The following is a 19,851-nucleotide window of genomic DNA, read 5'->3' as shown; positions in this document are numbered from 1 at the left end:
TTTGACTGTGTGGATCATGATATACTTTTAGAAAAACTAAGTAAGCATGGAATAAAAAACACTGAATTAAAGTGGTTTGGATCCTATTTAAAAAACCGAAAACAAAGACTTATTGTACAAAAAATGCAGAGAAATTATAAATCAGAGTGGAACATAAACCCCTGTGGAGTTCCTCAGTGCTCCATTCTTGGCCCTTGTTTATTTATTATATATGTTAATGATCTATGTAAAGCTACTAAGATGTCTACCTTTCAATATGCAGATGATACCGCTCTAATTTGTACAGGACAGAACCATGACATCATACAAGCCTCAATAACTCTGGAATTTCAACTTCTTGGGGACTGGTTTGCAGTAAATGGTCTGTCCATGAATGTGGCAAAAACCCAACTAATTCAGTTTTCTGCATCCAATATTAACCAAGAAATCTGTTTAAATACAAACTTTAATTCAATTCACTCACAAAAATCAATAAACTATCTGGGAATTGATATTGATTCACAATTAAATTGGCAAAATCACATTAAAAACCTATCAAAAAGCCTACGTTCAGCAACATTTGTTCTTACGATAATCAGGGATACTACTAATTTAAAAACACAAGTAGCAGTATATCATGCATATTTTTCATCGATTATGAATAGGCCCTAATTATGGAATTACTGTATGGGGCTCATCAAGTCAGACCAAAAAATATTTGTTCTTCAAAAAAGAGCAGTAAGAATAATGGCCAGAGTTCCCAATAGAACACATTGTAAAGATTTATTTATTCAGTTAAAAATTTTGACCTTTTTTAGCTCTTATATATACAAATTGGCATTAATTGTTAAAAGTGATTTCGATACATTCATGGACTGTCAACCATCTCATACACATAACACAAGATTCAAAAATATTATAAAACCAATTCAACATAGGCTTAAAATATTTCATTTATCTCCTCAGTATATAGGGCCAAAATTTTACAATAAACTACCTGCTGAGATAAAAAACATTGCCTCAGTTTCTAAATTTAAATCATCTTTAAAAAGTTTCCTTTTGGAGAGGGCATTTTACTCACTAGAAGAATATCTTGGAGATGTGATTACAATTTGAAAGGTATTACTTCTCCCATAGGTTTGTATTGATTGCTTTATTTGTTTTGTATTTTATAATGTAGATTTTTCAATGTATAATAGATGAGTGAACGAAGTGAACGAATCTATGTATCGTGTATAGCGGAGTCGGAGAAAAGTTGTCCGCTGGAGTGTGTGTGTGTGTGTGTGTGTTCGCGCCTAAAACTCAAGAACCGTTGCACTTATAGCGTTCAAATTTTGCACAAATAGTTATGACACCAGTGTAAAGACACCATTAAAATTCTAGACGATTCCGCTCAGTAGTAATTATAAAATACTTAAAAAACATTTTTAAATTTGTCCCATAAGAATAACATTAGGAGCTACCTTCTTCTTCTTTTTATTTGTTTACGTTTTGCGACCAACAATTTTGTTGTCTACTTAAGACAGAGAGAACGACTTTTACTCTAAGCTCTTTCATTCATGGAGTAAACAGTTTGGCGTCTATGAATATATATCATTATAATTTCACAGCTTTCAGAATAATGTTATTTAAGCTAATTAAATGTCACAACTTTCATAATAATAAATTGAACTTAACAATATTAGTCGGCAGTTATATACCGTTTATGTTCAGTATTAAAAATTCGCCTTTTAATTAAAAGTATATAGGTATGTATGTACTTAGAACAAAGCAGCTTTTTACATTATTCAATTTAATGTTGGCATTGAATATTAAATATTCAAAAATGTTTGGTATATTTTTATACTAAAATGCTATGCGAAGGGGGGGGGGCACGTCCCCGACGTAGAGAGTAGTAAAGGAAGCGGAAAGGTGAGCAGTGAAAAGAAAGGAGTACGGAAACCCTTTAAGACTGTTAAATTAACGTATCTGTAATACTTAAATGCTATGGAAAGATAGGGAAACAGGTCTACGATGTAGGAAGTAGTGAAGGAAATAGTGAAGGAAGTAGTCAAGGCGAGCGCTGCGGAGTGTGGGGGGCCTTTATGACAGTTAGAATAATGTATCTGCAATTCTAAAAATGCTATGGGAAGGGAGAGAAACAGGTCCACGATGTAGGAAGTGGTGAAGGAAGTAGTCAAAGTGAGCAAACCGGAGTGTGGGAAGCCTTTGTGACAATTAGAATAATGTATCTGCAATTCTAAAAATGCTATAAGAAGGGAGAGAAACTGGTTCACGACACTTAGGAAGTGGTGAAGGAAGTAGTCAAGGCGAGCATTCCGGAGTGTGGGAACCCTTTGTGGCAGTTAGGTTAATGTATCTGCCATAATAAAATGCTATAGGAAGGGAGGGAAACAGGTCCACGACGTAAGAAGCGGCGATGGAAGTAGTCAAGGCGAGCAGTCCGGAGTGTAGAAACCCTTTGTGGCAGTTAGATAAATATAACTGCAATTCTAAATCCAATAGGAAGGGAAGGAAACAGGTCCACGACGTCGGAAGCGGTGATGGAAGTAGTCAAGGCGAGCAGTCCGGAGTGTAGAAACCCTTTGTGACAGTTAGATTAATATGGCGTTAAAAAAGTCTCTCAGGAATCCGCCCCACTGGGTCTCAAAGTTTCAATGTCATCCTTATGGAAGCAGTATTTGACACATAAACAAAGTCATATGATCAGCTGTTGACTTTTAAATGAAGTAGATAAAGAAATAGCATTATTCCACAGATATTAGAACAGAAACGGTATGGATCATAAATATAATCAAATGACGAAACTAACTTGACGTTCGTGACGTAGGAAGTGGTGAAGAAAGTAGTAAAGGTGAGCAGTCTGGAGTGTGGAAACTGTTTATATCGATTAGATTTAGGTATCTGCATTCCTAAAATTCTATGGGAAGGGAGGAAAACGGGTCCGCGACGTAGGAAGTGGTAATGGAAGTAGTCGAGGTGAGCATTCTGGAGTGTAAAAACCCTTTGAGAAAGTTAGATTAGTGTAACTGCAATTCTAAAATGCTATGGGAAGGGAGGCAAACAGGTCCACGACGTAGGAAGCGGTAATGGAAGTAGTCGAGGCGAGCATTCTGAAGTGTAGAAACCCTTTGTGACAGTTAGATTAGTGTAACTGCAATTCTAAAATGCTATAGGAAGGGAGGAAAACAGGTCCACGACGTAGGAAGTGGTAATGGAAGTAGTCGAGGCGAGCAGTCCGGAGTGTAGAAACCCTTTGTGACAGTTAGATTAATATACCTGCAATACTAAAATGCTATAGGAAGAGAGGGAAACAGGTCCACGACGTAGGAAGTGGTAATGGAAGTAGTCGAGGTGAGCATTCTGGAGTGTAGAAACCCTTTGTGAAAGTTAGATTAGTGTAACTGCAATTCTAAAATGCTATGGGAAGGGAGGGAAACAGGTCCACGACGTAGGAAGCGGCGAAGGATGTAGTCAAGGTGAGCAGTACAGAGTTTTGGAACCCTTTGTAAAAGTTAAATTAATCTATTTGAAATTCTAAAATGCTCTAGGAAGGGAGGGAAACAGGTCCACGACGTAGGAAGTGGTGAAGGATGTAGTCAAGGTGAATAGTCCGGAGTGTGTGAACCCTTTTTGAAAGTTAAATTAATCTATTTGAAATTCTAAAATGCTATAGCAAGGGAGGGAAACAGGTCTACGACGTAGGAAGTGGTGAAGGAAATAGTCGAGGCGAGCATTCCGGAGTGTAGAAACCCTTTGTAATAATTAGAATAATGTACAGTATCTGCAATTCTAAAAATGCTATGGGAAAGGAGGGAAACAGGTCCACGACGTAGGAATGGTGAAGGGAGTAGTCGAGGCGAGGAGTCCGGAGTGTGGGAACCCTTTGTGACAGTTAGATTAATGTATCTGCAGTAATAAAATGCTATGAGAAGAGAGGGAAACAGGTCCACGACGTAGGAAGTGGTAAAGGAAGTAGTCAAGGTGAACAGTCCAGAGTGTGGGAACTCTTTGTGATAGTTAGATTAACGTATCTGCAATAATAAAATGCTATTAGAAGAGAGGGAAACAGGAAATACATTACGTATATTACCAATTACTTTGGTTAATTAATGGACGAGAAGTTAGGATTGTTGTTGACTGAGATTTGGTTTTTTTAAGAGGTTGGTCCAGCCTCTTTTAACCTCGCCCGTGCCTGGATCGTTTACAGCAAAGCAATTGGTGAGCCGGTACAGTACAAAGGTGAACTGTACTGATAAAATTTAGTGGCAGTGACCAGGATCCGAACTCACGACATCGCTGCCTTGGGCCCGAAGTTCGCGTGACGCTACCGACTTGAGTCACCGACTCACCATTATTTGCCCCGACTCATGGGTTGATTTGCCCATACAAATAACATTATTGTGTACACCAGTGACACCGGTAAGTGTGCTAGGTGTGGGTGGACTCTTTCATTATTGCGCTCATGTTCACTCATCCTGTTACGCGCAGAATAAGCGTACTACTAGTTTTATAAGACTTAATCACAAATCACCTGTCAAGAGAATTGATGTAATGTGATGATGTTAAATAAAATTTATTTACTGAACAAGTCAATAGTTAACTAAGTAAAATTTGTCTTTACTTGATTGAAATTTGATTGAAACCAATTTCTGTGTATAGTCAATGTTGAAACTGAATTTGTTGTCGATATCCAGTGTCAATCAGATGCAAAAACTAATAGAAGTTTCACATTTATTTGAAGTGCATGACCATTAATTGACAGATGCGACTATTTCAGTTTCGATCATGTGTGACCCCACGCCACGGCCACCTGGCGGCCGTGTCTTGGTTTAGCAGCCCAGTCACTCCCGTTACTACCTAACTGTCTTCAACTGTGCTTCAACTTCAATAATTCTTAATTGTCTTCTTGCTGTTTTGCTACTTACTACTTTTAGCGAATTTCCCATATAGGGAATAAGCTATTACCGTAGTACTCATGGTAAGACCTGGACCCGGGACCGATTTACTTTTTCGTTTTGAGGTCCCTAGAGGCCAAAAACACCATCCGTTCAAATTCATATATATATATATATATATATATATATATATATATATATATATATATATATATATTTATATATGTGTCCGTTAGCGCGATAACTCGAGCAAAACTCATCCGATTTTGATGAAATTTGGTACAAACTTGTAAACCCACGTTTATTCGAACGAGTTCGCGAACCAGCATGATCGGACTATGGGAACAGGTGTTTATGGGGGGTTTTATGGGGTAAAAATTGGGTTTTCCCATTTTTAACCCTAAAAACTTAAAATTTAACATTCTATTTCCAAACCATTTTGTAGAGCTTAAAAAAACAAATAATTTAGTATATTGAAGCGTTATTATGCGCCTAATGGTTACGGAGAAAATTCCAAAAAACTGTAAATTTAAAATTCCCATGTTATTCTTATGGAGAATAAGTAAACTAACTGTTGTAGTTTGCTTGTTTATGAACATATTTTGATCAAATTTGGAAAATGCATTCATTTCATCCTAAACTATTAACATTTTACAAAAAAAACACATTTTACCCTCCCTGTTGCAGCAAACCTAAGTACTCGTTAAATTAATGTTACAGTATTCAAATAGGGAATAAATGTGGTATTTTTAAGGAGACATTTTTGTGTAAATCCAATAAAGCAAATGGAAATTCGCTTATCCACTGAATCCACTGAATCCACTCCTCTTCATCGTTGACCAGCCTGGGCCGGATAGATAGCGTCAAAAATAATTAAAAACTACTATTTACAATTTTACAATTAAATAAACATATATTTAAAATATACTGACTGCGCAGCGGCGGTGGATGCTTATGCTAGCGACAGTGTTGTTGAGGTTTCAAAAAATCCTTCAATTGAGTAAAATGGATTTGCTAGGAGAAGTTCCTTTAAGTTCTTGGTGAAGACCTTATCTTCCATGTTTACTAAACATTTTGGCAGGGCATTAAACATCTTAACAGCAACCTGCGGGAAACTATCTCTTGTCATAGCCAGCCTACATCTAGTTGTGTTCAGTTTGTGTGCTCCCCTAATGTTGTGATCATGCTGTTCCCCTCTATTTTCATGCAGATTCAAGTTGGATTTTATATGAAGCAGGCAACTGAATATATATTGGTTGTATACTGTCAATATGTTAAGTTGCTTAAAGATGGGTTTACATGGCTGCGATCGTTTACTTCCAGTTACAATTCTTATTGCTTGTTTTTGTAGCTTCAGTATACGGATACACCCTGATGAGTGGCCCCAGAGTAAGATTCCATAATTTATATGACTATGGAATAATGAAAAGTATATTGTCATAAGGTACTTCTGCGTGATTTGATGTTTGAGTTTTCTGAGGAGAAAAATTACACGCCTTAGCCTAAGGCACACAGCATCGACGTGGGAGTCCCATTGTAACTTGGGATCCAAGACAAACCCTAATAGTTTTACTGGCTCATCATGAGATGGAGACGTTTTGCTGAGCGTTAATAGAAGCTTCTGAGTTTTGGCTTCATTTAATTTAAGGCCATTGTGCCCAAACCAGCTTCTTGCATTGTTGAACAGTTCATCAGATTTCGCTGCCGCTTCAAGAGGGTGTTGTCCCCTGCCACAGAGAGTTGTGTCATCGGCGTATAGGAGGGTTTCATCATCCCTACCAAGGTCATTCATCAGGATCAAGAACAATGAAGGCCCCAAAATCGATCCCTGCGGGACACCATGGTCCATCTTAGCTGGAGCAGAGAGAGCCCCCTGTATGGCCACCATCTGGCTCCTCTCACAAAGATAGGAGTCTAGAGTTTTGAGCACAATCCCACCTAACCCATATCGAGCCAGCTTCTGAAGAAGAATACTGTGGGAGACAACGTCAAACGCCTTTGACAGATCACATAGGACAATGGACATGGAATGCTTGTCCTCAAAGGCATTTTGTATTTCTTTTCACTAGGGAGATGAGAGCTGTAGCGGTTGATTTTCCTTTACGGAAACCATGTTGTGAATTTGAGAAAAGATGGTTAGTCTCAAAATAGTCTACAATTTGGTTTTGCATTATTTTTTCAAGTATTTTTGCCAAACAGGGAATGATGGATATCGGCCTATAGCTCGATGCAGCGTTTACATCTCCTTTCTTGAAGATAGGAACAGTTCTTGAGATTTTTAGACAATCAGGAAAAACACCCGTTGACAGACAGCCATTTATAGCCTTACAGAGGGGTTGAGCAACGGCTTCTATAATATGCTTCAAGATGTGTGGTGTAAGACCATATATGTCTGGACTGTAGGAGTTTGAGAAGTTCTTAGTAATTCTAATGATTTCTGCTGAAGTTGTAGGTCTCCATTTCAAGAAATTTTGTTGTGCCACAGGCACCGCTAGAGCAGCAACGGAACTGTCAGGTTGCATGTCACGAACAATATCATCTACAGTACTTACAAAGTAGGAATTAAATTCATCAGGGCTTATTTGACTACTAATGGTTGCTCTTGATTTTCTAGATTCGTTTATGACACTCCAAGCTGCCTTACACTTGTTATTGGAACGCTCAATTTTATGTACAGTATGCAGCTTTTTAGCAGCATCTACTTCAGCCTGATAGTTACGCTTTGCCTTCAAGTATAATGCATATAACCTATCTCTTCGCTCTACTGACGCTTCAGCTTTATACTTAGTCTGCAGGTTTGCTGCGGCGGGGGTATTTTCTACTTCAACTTTTTTTTTTATTGTTTCGTTTTGTTGATAGTTTATCTCAGCAAGCACCGGCTGTCAAAATCAACAATCAACAAAATCAAACCAACCAATCTCTTGAACATAGGCCTAGAATCCTCGAATCCTGAGAGTTGCAGAGCCGCGAAGTACGGTACGAATCAGTAATTATTTCAGATCTGTTCCCTTGTGGTTTTTATCCAACAATTTTAATTCGTTTATCTTAATTTTGTTTTACCTTTTTGCCTTAGTGTCATCACATTCTTCTGTTTTAATTGATTTCATTTTAGAAAAGATCATATTAACCTAAAAATGGTAATGCTTACAAGTTTCCCAGCTCCAACTGATGGTATAAAACATGAACAACCGCGGACGAAATTATTTGTAATTGATCAAGAATTTGGAATTGGCACACTGTATATCACGGAAAGGTAGGAAAATTGCAACATAAATAGGTCTAGGCCTAGCTTATGTCACTTTAGCTAAGATTAAGAACTCGTTGCTTGTTTAAGGCCTATCTATTATAACAACTTCTAAGTTAGTTATAAGTTAATTAAGTTTAGCATCCTTCAAATTCAAGGTGAAGCTCAATTGGTAACTTATATAGCCTACTTACAGTACCGTAACTAAAAGTTAGTAGGTAAGCTATGAGCTTCTGAAACCAATGTGTTGCTATGTTTTACGCCATAGGGGTCGTCATAGGAAATTTGTTATAGGCTCTAGTAGCCTAACTTACAGTGGTAGGCCTAGTTCTTATCCTGTATAGCCTAGGCTCACTCTTTTTGCTTGGCATTCTATGCACACAGGCCCCAATTTACCAATGGTCACACTGAGCGATTGTCCAGGGTATTTGTTAGGGTTTTAGGTCATTATTTAGTATAGGTGTCTCCAAACGAATTTTTTAATTTTTATGTCTAACTTTAGGCTATAGGCTATACCTCTTGAATCCAAATAGGCTATACCATTAAGTTAGGCCTACTTTTCACAGCAAATGAATACCGGTACTACTGTAGATATAGGCTCTAGCTGTTAAAATGTAGGCTACAATGTTTGAATAATCAAGGTGGTGCCTTTAGACAAACAACAAGTAAGTTACAAGTTGAATCCCAATATAAGAAGTTAATAAGTTACTCATAGGAAATTTCTTAAAATGGGATTATGTAGGAAAATGGTGAGGCTGTTGTTCTAACATAGGTAACCTAACTGAACGAAACTTCTAGAATGTCAGCAAACTCCTTTGATTTTAGGGTGGTCGGTCTGGCTTTAAAACTTATGTGAATTAAGTCTGTATTAAGTCCTTTGAAGGTACGGTTGGTTGGATTAGGTAAGGTAAAGTTTAGGTTAAAATTAATCGAGTTGTTGGTTTATGTTACCTAGCCTAACTTAAACAAGTTAAAAGTGTATAAAAACGCTCCAAAACACTAGGCCTAATTAAAAAATGGAAGCAGTGACATAAAAATTGATAATACCAGATAATAAGTTTAACTTAAATGTAAATTTATCAGGGCTAGCTTAGGCCTACAAGTGACCCTCAGAAATTTGAAAAGAAGGCGAGGGAAATCAAATGATAAAATGTGTTGAACATTTTTAACTTTTTCCCTTTTTCTAATGATCCAATCTTGCTGGTGCAAATTCATTAAAGTTTATTCAGCCCTAAACTTACACCTTCAAAGCTAAATTAAATTTCATCTAAACCAGATCAAAATTACTTGAGTTAGGCCTCTCACGTTTACAGACGTATATAGAGTACCTAGGTATATAGATATTATATGTACGTATAGACCATATACAAATTTTAATTAATGTTGTTTTTGGCATCTTGGGGACATCAAAATGAAAAGGCCCTGGATCTACTTAGGTCTTACCAGGTCTACCTACAGTAATAGCAGTTTCTTCCCTATAGGGAAATTTGCTAATATCTACGGTACTTCACTATAGGGACATTTGCTAAAATCCAAAACTTACTAAGACAGATTGTCAATTTACCTACATATTTAGTTAACAAGTTGTAAATATATTTTCAGCAAGTTAACATGGATAAACAACGATGGAGAAGGTATTTCGTTCCTGTATCCACAAATAAGCGTTCATGCTGTATCTAGGGACGTTCAACAATATGGGGCTGAGTGTTTGATTGTAGTTTTAGACACATGCTTGGAAGGTAAGAAAAGTTATAGGCCTAACAATAATATACTTAGGCTATTGTGTATACCAATTAACATTATAGGCCTACAATGTTTTGTCCCATTGTAGCATGTGTAGTTTTTATTTAAATACAATTTCACTCCATTCCACACTTTTTTTGTTTCACCCTGTATAGTATAAATAGGCTATACCCATCCTTGTCTTATTCTTAATGATTGTATAGGCCTATGTTTAAATAAATCCATGATTAAATATCTTCACTCTTCTGTAAACCCATTGTTTCATAATAAGCTAGTTTTTTTTTTACTTTAAATTTTGTGTCCAAACTTAAATGTTAATTAGGTACCAATTTGGTTTTAGCTAACTGTGCTTAGTTTTTAAATTGTTCATGCTGTGGAGATTAAATACCATTACTGTAAGTGGAAAAATCCTCTTTTTACCAATATTTTGTTTGTCGAGGTTCAGATATTAAATAATTTACTGAGTGAAATGTTATTGAACAATATAAAATATTATCTCTACCGTATCAGATTTTCATAAGTTTCTCGGAGCTAAGCTTCAGTTCATCAAGACATAAATGCAAACTTTGTTCAGTATTTTAGTCTGAATGTGAAGGAAGAGTGAGTGTAAAATGGAGTGATATGATATGTGTAGCTTTGTTATTGACTGAAAATAGCTGTTTCGAAGCTACAACCATAGATTGAAAGCCCAATAATAACCAAGGAAACTGGACAGTATCAAACCATCGAAAAGCTAGGCCTACTAACTGTTACTGTTGATACTGTTCAATGATATGGGGACCATACAAAGTAGGTATTTAAAGCCAAGTATGAATAGTGATGAGTGTAGAATGGGTGGCGCGATATGAGGAAAACAGGCAACCTTTTGAATGCTACTAGATCATAAACCACTCAGGTACCCAACCAATAATCCAATTTTACCAGACACTTGTCCTGCCGTTTTACCATAAAAGTTGTCCTGCAAGCTCTTTTGAACTTGGCAATGTCTTTTGTCGCTGGTTGTTGCGACTGATATTCTAAAATCAGTTTACATTTTGACACCATTTGATGCAATTTCAACTTCAACTTCCAAATTCATTTTCAGGTTGTTTTACATCATGCCACTGGACAATACAGCCAGCCTAGTTACTTACAGTAAGCCTAGTTACTTCCGCGTTGGTAAAATAAATGTTTGGGTTTCATCTATACAGGGTGTCTCACAAGAGGTGTCTCAAATTGATTACGGAAAAACGGCTTAACGTACAAGGATGAAATAAAATTATTTCCTGCTAAATTGACCCCAAGGAATAACGTAAAATTTTTTTAACTTTTTCCCAATACAGGGTGTGCCAAAAACTGAGGGTCACTAGTTCGAATCTCGGAATTTTCAAATGTAAACATATGTCATGGTATATATCATTTTAAAGGTATTTGATAGACAAACATTTTGGCGAAAACAGAAATAAGTTATCTTTTTCCGTTTCAAAATGGCGGCAGTTTTTTTGGAAAAAATCTATAATTTTTTAATACTCTGTGTTTCCTATACCAATGCATTTATCCCTTCTCCAGTTGAATTTTCTAACTCCTTATGAAATCAGCTTTACTTTAATATGCTACAAGTAAAGGTTTTTTGAAATTATAAAAATTCCAAAAAAAATTATTTTTGAAAATTTGCAAATGGTCATTTTTCAAAAATTTCAAATAGCAACATGTCAAGTGGCACATCATTTTATAGGATTTTTAATTCCTAAAAACTTTGTAATTTACACTTACTTCGTATCTCTTTTAGTTTTTGCGTAAATAACAAAAAACCTAATTTTCCTATATCAAATTGTGCCACTTGACATATGTTGATTTTTGAAATTTTTGAAAAATGACCATTTGCAAATTTTCAAAAATAAATTTTTTTGGAATTTTTATAATTTCAAAAAACCGTTACTTGTAGCATATCAAAGTAAAGCTAATTTCATAACGAGTAAGAAAATTCAACCGGAGAAGGGATAAATGCATTGGTATAGGAAACACAGAGTATTAAAAAGTTATAGATTTTTTCCAAAAAAACTGCTGCCATTTTAAAACGGAAAAAGATAACTTATTTCTGTTTTCGCCAAAATGTTTGTCTATCAAATATATTTAAAATTATGTATAACATGACATATGTTTACATTTGAAAATTCCGAGATTCGAACCAGTGACCCTCAGTTTTTGGCACACCCTGTATTGGGAAAAAGTTAAAAATATTTTTACGTTATTCCTTGGGGTCGATTTAGCGGGAAATAATTTTATTTCATCCTTGTACGTTAAGCCGTTTTTCCGTAATCAATTTGAGACACCTCTCGTGAGACACCCTGTATATATATAAAATCCAATGTATGGATATTTGTTTGTTTGTCCTTTATGGACTTCGAAACCGCTCGACAGACTGTAATGAAACCTTCAGACATTTTTAATCATTATTCAAGGATGTTTTGTGTAAAGTTTGGTGCAGATCCGTCAAGAGGGCTCCGCCCCAGTGACTCTGGAGTTTCCCATGTTAACCTTATGTGTACTCATATTTAAATGGAATTAAAGAATCTTAACAGCTGGTTCAACTAAACAATTTGATTCTGTGACGTTTAATAGCATTAAAAATTAATAGGTTTACCAACAGGGTTCAGCACTATTATATTTTTATTATTTATGACAACAGCTAATTTGCAACCAAAAGGTGAGTGAGCGTAACGAACAAACTCCAACCTGGAGGCGAGTTAGCATAGTGAACAAGCTAACCTGAAGGCAAGTGAGCGCAGCGAACGAGCTCCAACCTAAAGGTGAGTGAGCGTAGCGAACGAACTTCAACCAGGACGTGATTGAGCCATGCGAACGAGTTCATCTTGAAAATGAAGAAGCATTTGACATAAATCCACATTAGGACAGGACGACCTCTGTCGGGCCAGCTAGTATGAGAGAAATGTTTGTAATTTTATGCTCAGGCTCCAATCTTTGAAACAAAGAAAAAGAAATTGACAAACCTTTCAACAAAAGCCGCCACATAAAAATTAAATTTGAAAATAAATAAGCAAATAATTTTAGAATCATTTGACGTAAGCTCCCAGGTGATATAGGCAAAGTAGATTACAATGTATGCAAGTTATATTGGTTGATTCTATATTAAGTTTTGTTAATGCTGTATTAGCTAATTAATATGAACACAGGTGCTGATGAGAACCGAGAAGAAGATAATGATGAAGACATGGCGACAGAGTTGAGGTTTGTTCCGGAAGACAAAGACCAATTGGACGCCATGTACAGAGCAATGACTTTCTGCCAAACACAGCATCCGGACCCTAATGACTCATTCTCAGACCGTAGGTTTTTTTTTTTAAATCAGTAGGATTAAATATAGCTCAATTGGTTATTTTAATGCAGGTTTCAAATATTTTACTTACTTAGTAAGGATAGGAGGGGAATTGAAAACAAGAGATATCTTTTCAATCTTGCTGGTTCACTGCATCTCTGTATTTTAGTTCTTTTTTACTTTTTTTAACAATTACCAATAAGAACGTTTTGTTCAAGCCAGTGTTACAGTAAATAACAACCCTGATAAAGTTATTACCTGAGGTGAAACTGATTTACACATGCTTTATTATCTAATTCTGATTTACAGCTTAAATATGTTTACAAATAATGAAATGTACTTAGAGCAATTAAAAATTAAAATTTTTGGGTACTCTATGTCATTAAATTTCATAATCATTTTAAAGATAAAGGTCTTTGGCTATTTGTTGTATATGCTCAAGAACTCTTTTGTGAATTTTACTTAACTATTTTAAAAACAATTTTAATACCGTACTGTCAATAATTAGCATGTGTGGCAACTGTAGAAAATTGATTACCTTAATGATTGTATACCCTAATTTGTCACAATAATTAGTAGTTAATGATTTTTAGACTTATTTATTCAGTTTCAGAAGAGGATGCATTTTATGAGGATGCTGATGACGAGAGAAATGTCTTGGCCGGTGGAGATTCAGAATATACAAATGGCATTGGTAAGAAAAGTTATCATTTTCACATTACCTATCGTTGTGTATTATACCACCTTCTTTCCCTCTTCAGTTTGGATCTAAAATAAACTATTGTTAATACCGCGTTTTTGTCATACTGCAGCAAAAACAGCAGTAATGCATATGCGTTGAGGGTCTAAAGAAAAATGTTTCTCTCTAGGGAGTAAAAAGTGTTTAAAGCCCCTATGCAGTAAAAATCAGATGTTGTCAACTGAGTTGTAAACTTTGATTGCAAACAATTGCATGTATCGAGAGTATGTACAGATTGTAGCTTATTGTAAATAGTTTACATATTAAAAGTGTAATGTACACAAACGCAATCGCAATTAGAGGTGTGCGGATAGTGAAATTTCATTTCGGATCATATAGTTGAGGCTCGGATCGGATATTGGGAGGTTCGGATTCGGATAGTTCGGCGCGGTTAATAATAAGCTGCATATGCAGTTTTAACCTATAAAACACTGTAAAGCTGTGTAAATAAACTTAAATGACGATTTTGAATCATAGAATTTCAAATTAGCTATGTCCACAGTTTTTGTCTCTCTTGAAAATCACAACATCTATTTTCAAAAGTTGGTTGCTTGAATTAAGTACACTAGAAGCCGAAATATTCACACAACACTTTAGCTCAGGAGGACTGGTGTCAAAACGTTTGGGCTTGTTGTTTTATGTTGTTTCCTGGTTCTCACAAGACAAAGGGTTCTATCTCAAGTTTATTTTCACATTGTATTTCCTTACGTTTTTGGAACGGATTATTGGCCTTATTCTGCGGGTTTGCCAAGTTTAGAAAACATTCCTGTCTAAGCTGGGCTCTAGATTTCATGTTGTGGCAAGTTAATTCAGGGCAATTAGGCTTTATAACTCTGTAAAATGTGTGTATCCCTGAATTTATAAATTTCATATTTTTAAAATTGTATTTGAATAGTATAATCTTAGTTTGTTAATAATTTATTTTTGTAAAAAAATACAACCGACTTCAAACGCTCTAAAAAGAATGAAATAATTTCAATAAAGTAAACTTTTGTATTAGGCAATCTCACGTATTTTAAGTCGGCGCGGCTCTATGATGATTTTTTATACAAAATTGAAAGAGGGTGTCCATATTGCAGGTGACTATGTATAACTAAAGTTGTTAATCTGCATGTCTTTTTCATAGTTATGCGTTAAGTGTTGTTTTATTACCGTAATCAGAGATCGGCATTATAGTGGTATTAACGAGCATCTTTAAAAAGATTATAACGCATTTAAATGTTTCTAACATAGAAAAGTGACGTTTTAATACTAAACTAGCTTCTTTTCCCTATCATAATATCAAACTAAATTATTTTCCTATTCATATAGAACATTTGTGTGTGTTATTTTCATAACGCATTTATTCTGAAGTAAACATAAAATACAAGAAAATATTTCCTTTAACATATAAACAAAACAGTTCAGTATGTTTTTTTTTATATATTTATGTTATCCAGCTACAATTTATTGATTTTCAAAATACACACACAATATTTAATTTCAATCATATTTGCAGTTTAAGACCGCGCCGACTTGAAATACGTGAGATTTCCTAATACAAAAGTTTACTTTATTGAAATTATTTCATTCTTTTTAGAGCGTTTGAAGTCGGTTGTATTTTTTTACAAAAATAAATTATTTCATGATTTTTAGTGACTGTATAATTTTTTATATATTAATTACTTGAGGTTTTTTGATAAGCAAAACTGGTTGAAACAATCAAAAGTTCCACAGAACAATCATTATTTTAAAACTGCTTGAGTCACCTTTTCAGGTTACATAATCAATGGGTATGAAAATAAACATTTTTAGATATTCCTTAAGAAAGAAAGAGTTGTCCATTACATTAGGCCTAATGAAAAACTAATTGTCTTTTCTTGATACATTGAAATGTCAGACATCGTCGTTTCCTGCAATCGGTGTACTTCTACATTATAAAAAGAAATACAGTAACATCTCAAGCCTTTTGGAACAATATGAAAGTTATTCCTCAGCTACCAGCACTAAAAAATCTCTCAAAAGTGGAAAATTGGTCGATAACACGTATAGTACCTTTGGAAAATATTATATGAAAGATTGGTTCAGCTAAAAGTGGTGTAAGTCATGTAGGGGGTTTTGTTTGCTCAAGATATAGCCTAGTCGAAATTGCAAATCATCTTCCTCTAGGACTTTCCGAAGCAGGCATAATAGTATTGATATGTTATAGTAAATGGGTAGAGAATATCAATAAACATTCCACATCTGCAAATGCATGTTTAGTAATTAAAATATTTAACACTTTTAAGACAATTGACGAGTATGCACTGTCACACTTCTTAGGTCGTGTAAGGAATAATTGCATTTAATTTATATTTAGACCTGTTTTACGAATGCATTGGTTTTCACAATACACCTTTATTTGTCAATATTATACAGCTATTCACTGAAACATATATGTTTTTTTAACCCTTTGAGTGCCAACGTCCGGGGAACCGGACGTTTTTAAAACGAGCCAAAAGTGCCGACGTCCGGCCGACCGGACGTTTTTAGAACGAACCAAAAGTGCCAACGTCCGGCTGACCGGACGTTTCGTAATGATCGAACAGTTGTCATAACAACCGAATGGATACTCGGATTCTTTTAACCCATATGTTAACATTGAGTCGAAATTTTAACCTAAAAATCGCCAGATCGCGCTCGGCATTTTTAGCGCGACCTTCGGGAAAAATCATCGGCATTTTTTGAGCATTACTTTTATTTCTCGCCTGGCACTCTAAGGGTTAAGTCAGAATATTCAATACTAAAAACAGAATTACTGTATACACAAATCAGATCAAACGTTAAAATACATTTTTTATAGTAACCAAAACAAAATGCATGGCAAGAAGTAGTTTATTGATCAATATGAACCAACTATTCAACTATTCCATGAAGAATTGTCTCTAGCTTCATTTAAATGGTTTCAACTAACAGCTGTAGGAATGTTATAATTATTTATTGCCTTCTCTGCACAAATGTAAACAATCTGCAAAAATGTAAACAAAATAAATGTTGAATATTTAAGGTTTTCAGAATTTTTCACCGAAACAAATATTATACTTAAACATAATATATAAGGTACCAAATAGAAACTCTCCTGGTTATTTTGGTGGTGGAACCACACTGATCGGTAAAAGAATCACAGAGAAATTGGTGAACATACATAGAAAAAAAAACATCGCCACAAACAAATTGAGAACCTCCTCCTTTTGTTGGTAGTGGGGAAGTCGGTTAAAAATGGGTTGAATATTCAACAATTATTGCAGTCCATTATTGTTATGCAGTATGGTCCGAAATTATTGTTTTTGATTTTGAAACATCACAGTTCATTTGAAAAAATTAAAGTTGATGCAGCCCAATGTCAAGTCACGCTTGTGCAATAGTTTTTTTACAAGCTTTCTCCAGACCACTGGGGAGGGTCGGGTCTGATAAGCCGTACGTCTATTTTCCATCCCCCAAGGTGTTCGACCCTCATTAGTGACGCTCGGCTGCACTCAGTGGGGAACCCAATACCACAGATCAATCTTTTAAATGAATTAAAATATTTGGTAATAATTGTTTTATTGATATTCACCTTGAAATTTAAATAAAATTTGTGTAAAATTTGACAAAAATCGGCCAATTTATTAATACAGTACCAATAAATGACATTGGTAATTGAATAATAGGTAAACATTAACCGATTTTCGTCAAGTTTTACCCCGGGTGATTAGTAACCATGGCAACTAGACAACTTGTTGAATGCTTGATGAAGGGAAACCCAAGAAATAGAAGAACAAAGAGAAAGTATAATGACGTTATCTTTATACCCTTTTTACAATTGCTGTTATTGTTATTATCTTTATGTAAGATTTTATGATTTAGTTTTATAGGTTTATAAAATAATTTTTTTTTTAACCACGGGAATATCAATTTACAATTTATCAACGTGCTTCTCTTCTGAAACAGCAATACCGGGTGCATAATAAAGGTCAATGACCTAAAATATCACGATTATGCAATATTGTATTTAGATGTTGAAATTCAAATCATGACAAAAGTTTGTATATTTCCCCTGGTCCCTATCATTTAATCATTTAATATACCTACACAATCAATGCTAAATAATCGTGGTTGGTTCTAATTTTATTTTTGATTATTCAAAGTTTCTAGCCTACACAATAAGACAATCCAAAGTCAAACCGGGCAATGAATACCCGAAAAACAACGTATCTTGTCCTGTGATTGGAATACCACTCGCCAGCCAGTCCTTTAGATTTAGGGAAGTAGTGCAAGTCTATATATAGCTTCAAGGTTGTACCCACCCCTTCCCCCCTCAAGGCCTACTCGACTCACTGTTGCTACCCATTACCCGGGCTCCTTTCGAGGTCATTGCCCAACCCCTCCCACCCTTCTATTGTGTTGCCTTTCTATTGTTTCTATTCTAACTTTTTTCGGGAAACATTAAATATATTGTTTACGTAACAGCACAGAAGAAGGCTAGATTTTTATACTTTAAAACAGTACTGTAAAAAAAAACTATTTTGCATAGCGCCCCTAGTATCAGGAGACAAGCACGAGTTAACCATGGTAGTTCTTTTCTGCTTGTCTGTTCGTTCCAGACGAAACTAATCGTAAAACAAAACAGCCGATAACGACTATAAACTAGACATCGGTATTGCATCATACGGCTTCTTTGTCCTTTGCTGTTACGTTGTCGTTGGAAACGTATTGCTGTAATTTTGTCCTGGGAAACTAATGATGGTTATGGAGATTTAGTTTTCTGGCCAAAACGTCAAAATATGTTGTCTATCCAAAAAAGTCGGATATATAACGGATAGTGTGGGATATCAAATTTAGGCTCGGTTCGGATACGGATATCCGAACCGAACCGAATCTGACCCCTTTTTTCTGATATCCCCACACCTCTAATCGCAATAGACGAAACGATTGAATCACTTACTAAACAGCTGCTTGTTTCCATTAGAACAGGGGTCTCCGACCTTTTTTACTCAAGGGCCACAATGACAACTTTTGGAGGAGAGGCCCGGAGGGCTGGACCATCAACATTTCAGTGTAAAAAGGTGGCCCTCCAAATAACCCACAAAGAGGTAGTCTTCTAATTAAAGAGCTCCTTTGTTAAATATATTTAATTACCAGAATAAGTCTGCCATTCATTCATGCTCTTCTTTCTTTTAGATGAATACTTCAGATTGAATATGAATGGTCTCCGAATCAACCCGGATGAGGAAATGGAAGATGACGGACAGTTTGAAGACGCAGATGATTAAGAGTTGTAAAAATCAACATGACTGATTTTAAAATTTAATACCTGTTTATAATTTTTGAGGAAAACAAATCTATTTTTCTGATTTGTCCATGTATTGTTGTAGATGTAAAGTTTCAATAGATAAAACTGTACATTCCTTACATTCAAGATAGTTTCTTATTTCAATCCCACTCAAACTTGAATGGACACCCAGGGCTATTTTAATCTCACTAGAGCTCTTAAGTACTTCAAACAATTGTGCGTCTCATACCAAAGAGTATAGTATAGGATACCAATAATTAACGCAAATAATGTGGTCTAAAAATGCAGCAGGGCATTATTTTAGTTCTTAATTTGTTGGTTTAAGAGGAATTCTGATACCACAGAAAGCATCATATTGCTTTAGGATCTACAATGGCGGTTCCTGTCTAGGATGTACGTGCAGTCTGACTCCGCTATACATCCCCTCTTTGATTGAGGTAAGGTAAAGCACCCTTGGAACCATGGTTAAAGGGTAGATTTTAGGCAAAGCTTGCTAGGTAAAGTGCAGCACTTTACCAGACATTGGTTGTTTAACTAAGCCATTGAGGTTCCTGTAAGGGTTTATAAGTTGTCTACAGGCTGCTAAAACACAAGTTGCCTTAACAAAACACAAATACGTTATTCTGTATATATGATTGTCAT

The 19,851-nt window shown here is 35.5% G+C and overlaps 1 protein-coding gene across 1 annotated transcript; it reads left to right on the top strand.

Annotated features, from left to right (window-relative positions):
* The first annotated feature begins 7,445 nt into the window (after positions 1-7,445).
* On the top strand, positions 7,446-19,335 carry LOC129000990 (methylosome subunit pICln-like). Its single transcript, XM_054428105.1, has 5 exons — positions 7,446-8,130; positions 9,724-9,860; positions 13,038-13,190; positions 13,788-13,874; positions 19,098-19,335. Exons 1-5 carry the CDS (start codon positions 8,012-8,014, stop codon positions 19,187-19,189), a joined length of 588 nt encoding a protein of 195 aa, XP_054284080.1. The 5' UTR covers positions 7,446-8,011; the 3' UTR covers positions 19,190-19,335.
* Positions 19,336-19,851: the final 516 nt, after the last annotated feature.

Source organism: Macrosteles quadrilineatus, unplaced genomic scaffold (genome assembly GCF_028750875.1).
Source record: "Macrosteles quadrilineatus isolate MER2022 unplaced genomic scaffold, UCM_ALF_1.0 Scaffold_8__2_contigs__length_117827958, whole genome shotgun sequence".
Lineage (NCBI taxonomy): Eukaryota > Metazoa > Arthropoda > Insecta > Hemiptera > Cicadellidae > Macrosteles > Macrosteles quadrilineatus.
This window is presented reverse-complemented; position numbering and strand designations above follow the sequence as displayed.